This window comes from Penaeus chinensis, chromosome 28 (genome assembly GCF_019202785.1).
Source record: "Penaeus chinensis breed Huanghai No. 1 chromosome 28, ASM1920278v2, whole genome shotgun sequence".
Classification (NCBI taxonomy): Eukaryota; Metazoa; Arthropoda; class Malacostraca; order Decapoda; family Penaeidae; genus Penaeus; species Penaeus chinensis.
The window spans coordinates 9,491,420-9,496,419 of NC_061846.1; the positions used below are offsets into that span (position 1 = coordinate 9,491,420).

The 5,000-nt window shown below is 34.9% G+C and overlaps 1 protein-coding gene across 2 annotated transcripts in view; it reads left to right on the forward strand.

Moving 5' to 3' along the window:
- The window catches only part of LOC125039889 (MTOR-associated protein MEAK7-like), a 15,005-nt gene that overhangs the window by 8,521 nt on the left and 1,484 nt on the right, over nucleotides 1-5,000 (forward strand). For both annotated transcript variants that reach the window (XM_047634243.1, XM_047634244.1), the window contains exons 3-10: nucleotides 543-752; nucleotides 865-1,014; nucleotides 1,184-1,354; nucleotides 1,622-1,756; nucleotides 1,922-2,024; nucleotides 2,176-2,297; nucleotides 2,472-2,648; nucleotides 3,008-5,000. The exon at nucleotides 3,008-5,000 is cut by the window's right edge and continues 1,484 nt beyond it. In XM_047634243.1, the coding sequence (XP_047490199.1) occupies nucleotides 543-752; nucleotides 865-1,014; nucleotides 1,184-1,354; nucleotides 1,622-1,756; nucleotides 1,922-2,024; nucleotides 2,176-2,297; nucleotides 2,472-2,648; nucleotides 3,008-3,124 (1,185 nt within the window). In that variant the 3' untranslated portion in view covers nucleotides 3,125-5,000. The remainder of the gene's footprint in view (nucleotides 1-542; nucleotides 753-864; nucleotides 1,015-1,183; nucleotides 1,355-1,621; nucleotides 1,757-1,921; nucleotides 2,025-2,175; nucleotides 2,298-2,471; nucleotides 2,649-3,007) is intronic.

The window sequence follows — 5,000 nt, forward strand, 5'->3', positions numbered from 1 at the left end:
TAATGCACAGTCTTCATTGCGACAAGCCTAGAAAAAGGTATGAATGAGTATAGGTAATAATCATTAATCTTCTTGATATAATATAATATATATTTATTTATTAATTTACCTGTTGATTTATATGAATACAATTATGCTTGATTGAAGGTTCATTTCAAAACTCTCAGTTATTTGATATGTTTTTCTCTGGTTGCTGAAGTTTGATTCATGGAAAATGTAATTCTATTAATTATAGTAAATAATTACTACCAAGATAGTATTATATGAAGCACCACTCTTTATTTTTGATGTTATAATTGTTTATAATCTTAATTTGCAAGAATGTGTAACAAAATTTTATAATTTATGGTGATGTAGGCTCAATTCTCTGGATTCTGTAATAAGCCTCAAATTTAAAATATAAGATCATATACAGAAGTGCATGCTATATTGATTAGTAAGGGTGTTCTGGAAACATGGGTGTTTAAAATATTTATGGCTAGAAACTTGGTCGCCATTAACAGAGGAACCTTATTATATTTTTTCTTTTCCATCCCTCTCAGAAACACATCACTCGTTCATTCAACCCAGATATGGGGAAGAAGTTCACACATCTTTTGACTAGGGGAAGACCTGTCACATCACTCCCCTGCACAACCATTGTTGACCAATTAGGACCTCCCCTCAAAGGGTCCCTGGAGGAAAGGCTGTACTTGACCCTCACGCTTGCAGGAGGTGGCCAGGCTGGGGTGCTCTCTGACCAGATTATAAAGGTAAAAATGGATGTGGGCACTTTTGTATGTTTATGTGGATAGGAGGATGAAGACAAATTTTAGAAAATAAGGTTTAAAAGGTGGAAATTCAAATCTTAATTCCTTCTTTCAGTACACAGAAGTTATGCTTGCTGCATATGTGAACTCCATAGCCAACATGGCTGGGAGCAAACACTGGAAACCAAGCCCACCAGAAGTGATACAGCAGATCAGTCAGGCGTTGCTTCATGATCTGCTTTTCTCGGGTGCCAGCCCCAAAGAGGTAATTATGTGACAGCTACATGTCAGTTCCTTTCTTTTTTGTGTACAAAATTGTTTGGGAGTTTAGAAAAAGCCAACAGTTGATGGCAGGACTAATATGCACTCTGTTGATTTCTCAAGTTACTGTCACCCTCAAAACACAGTCTGAGAAATAACTCCCTTTTCTTTAGGTTTGGAAAAAGCCTCCTCCAAAGGTTCGCTTCTCTTATGATGACTTTGAGAGGTGGTGTCTTGGTCATTCTATCTTCACGTCCCTAGAGTTGGAGGCTCTCAAAGGCTGCTTTCCATTTAGTCCTCTTGATTACAGAGGTTTATTGCCAGAGGTCCAGACTACGCCAAAGGTATGGCCTTTGCCTTTAAAGTGTTTTGTTTAGTATTTTGTATGTGTTTCATAGATATTTTGTTTCTCTTTGGACTGGAGATGTATAGGTAATTGATTATCAGTTTTAATATTGCTTTTGAGACTACAGTATAAATCAATCCTTTTGGACTTATATTTTAATCAGAATAATTATTTAGAGACTTGTATTAATATTTTTATTCCATTTAAAGTTTCATTTATGGATCCATAAAAAAACAACTAAACAAATCCTCTTCCATTTTTATAGAGGTTTCCCACCATGTTGAGTGCTGCTCAAGTCATGCTCCTCAACAGTGCCTTGCCATCCACACTTCAGACAGACTGGAGATTCCTCTTCTCCACTGCAGTTCATGGCTGGAGCTTCAGCATCTTCATGAAGCAGGTCTTTGGCATGCATATGACCTTTAGTTTTCTATTTTTTTCCCTGCTCTGATATGATTCTGTTGTCTACAGTGGTGCAGTACAGAAAATGCAATATTCTTCTCTTAAGTGACATGACACGGAGAAAACAGGCTAATAAATCTTATACCTATTAAATCTTTTTTAGATTGTTGGAAAGGGTCCAAGTGTCATAGTGATTGAGGATCAGTCTGGCAACAAGTTCGGAGGTTTTGCATCTACGTCCTGGGAAGTCCGTCCTCAATTCCAGGGTTAGTAACTCCCTTTTTGTTGTGTGTATAGTAACATCAAGAATAAAAGTATCAGCTGTTTATATAAAAGTAAAATCATTATTAAAGATGTTTAAGTATAACGTTGTCACATTGCATGACATTATAAAGTGATACAAACTTTCTTATTCAGGTACTGCAGAGTGTTTCCTGTTTACTCTGGTGCCCCAGACAGGCATATTTCGTACCACAGGCTATAATGGAAATTACATGTACCTCAACTATCTAGAGAAAAATACCATGCCTAATGGACTGGTAAGATAATTGTGATGGTTGTATTTACATTAGGGATTTGTATTATAGAAATGTTTTTGTATGTAATTAAATCATACATGATATATTATAAGACATATTGTCTATATATTTCTTAGTCAGGCTTAGGATTAACATTTCACTGACTTGATTGTGGGCCTGGTTTTCTGTTTACAGGGCATGGGTGGCAGAGAAGAGTTGTTTGGATTCTGGCTTGATTATGACTTTGGCAAGGGAACTGTGGCTCCCACCTGTACCACTTTCCGTAGCCCTCCCCTCTCCCCCCACCAAGAGCTGGAAATTCAAGGAATTGAAGTCTGGGCCGTTGGTCCAGAGGAGGAAGATTCTGATGAAGTAAGTAGTAGGGAGTGTTAAGTTCCATAAAAGTGCATTTTACATCTGATCCTGAGATGCAAAAAATATTTTTTTGTCCCAAAATTAAATTATTTCATGTGAGATATCACCATAACATTTTTTATATCTAGACATAGATATATAGATATAGGTATGTATATAGATATATAGATGTACATAGGTGTATTTATAATACTATGTATAAATATATATATTTCTTATGCATGTTTAGAAACAGTAATTATTTTGATATTATAATTTTAGTTGAATTTTTTTTCTCTTTTTCTCTCCAACCCAAGTGCATCACAACTATCAAAAACCAGACAATCTCATAATGTAATTTTTTTCCCAAATCGCAGGAGGGAACTCGGCAGAGGAGTGCACTGGACAAGAACCCAGATGCCCAGGCTCTGCTTGACATGATTGGCAAGACTCGAGTCAGTGAAGGTTTGCGAGAAGCTGAAGAGAGTGACTAAGACCTTTCCCTTGTCCAAAGGCATATAGAACAGGTGTTGACTAGGTACAAATAGCTTGAATGTCACAGTACTAAGGATAGATGTTTATCTAGTAGATATATTTTGTTGTGTAGGAAGTAGTGAATTTTATGTTTGCATTTTTTGCAGTAGGCAGTTGTGGACTGATGGTAGCTTAATGTTTTGTTCATACTGTCCAGTAAAAACCTGACTGTGCAAGGGAAGAAAGATGTAGAACTCTTTAAGATCTTAAAGAACCCATTGTTGATTTTTTCCCACATCTCTCGGGTGTTTCATTTCAGAGGAAAGGTGTTCTTCTGGATCATTACAGCACTGTTATTTGTAATAATTTGTTTTGAAGGTTGATGCCACAAAATTTTGTATGTGATGTGTGTAATGCTGTTTTTGTGCAACGTGGTGTGTAGAAAAGTATATTTGTAGAAACTTTGATAGAAAAGAGAGAATAGTAGAAAGCAATCATTTTTTATTATTGATTTGTTAATTTTTTACATTTTTTTAAAGCTGACATCTTGAAATTTATTGGAACCACCGACTTCCATGTGTAGGCTAATGAAAATAAACTGCAGATTCTGTAGACTAGTGAAAAGGAAAACTCCGGCTTTCTTAGATTTTGAGATTGTGATTTTTTTCCATAAGTGTAAACAGAATGTTTGATATATACATTCCAGGTGCACATTCCAATATGGCCTGATAATCTGCCTTTGAACAATATTCTGCATTTCCTAACACAGAAGATGGCACAGGTGATATAATTACTGCCTTTATGTAACCTGTAGATTGTGATGGTTGTTTACTTAAGCAGATCCACAGTGTACAGTCCTTGCCACTTTTTTGAGCCTTGTGAAATGCCAACAAATATGCATATATATTGGATGAATTTATGGCTTTAGCTTGATATTGTTATAAAGTTAAAAACATAGCTGTGTTGTGTTGACAATTATGGATGTTTGCCTTGTGTCCCTTTATCCAACATCAAAGTAATGTTTTTGTTTTATTTTGCTATAATAAGCATATTATTAAATATTCTATTATTCCTGTTTATATACATATTTCTAGACTTTAAGTTTTCCACATTTTTATTATCCTTTTCTCCTTGTATTGCCTTCATTATAAATTTAATTTTTATTATTCATATATAAGAAGTCATGAGAGAATCGAACAGCCCTTGCAGTTTACAGGTTTTGTAGGTATAGTTTAAGAACTTGTCAGAACTAATGTAAATGTAAGTCACAAGCAGATATAACAGTGTACAGACTTAATATCTTTGAAGTGTACAGAATTAATATTGTTGAAGAGCATAAAACCATGCTCGAGTTCTCACAATTCAACCTGTGTGATATTGTAAGTTCTGTTGAACTGCTCTTGTGGACATGCCCTTTAGGTGCTAAGACACAAGGTAATTGGCAGCAATGCATTTTCTTCCTTGAGAAAAAATAGCATCTTATTAGGTACATAATACAGCAACTGAGTTGGGGCCACCTGAAACAAACTAGGCTATACTTTTAAGAAATACAAATTATGCCTTTGTCATTGTGTTTCAAAATGATCAGCTGTTCTTCCAAGATATTTTGATGGGCCAGTGTTATGTTTTTTATGTACTTATTTTTGTCATGAAGGTGCATTTGTGGTACAGTTGTGCTGTGAGTGTGAATCTAAATAGGTTGTGAGTTTCATTTATTTTTGATATTGTAATTAAATACAATTTAAAAAGTAATACTCATAGTAATGTTTAGGTGTATATAGCAGTGCAGTTGATATATATATGAATATTTGTTTTGTTCCTTTTATTATTTGTAATAATACTTATAATTATAATGTATAACCTGCCTTGCAGTGTAGTCCATTTGATGGCCCATTC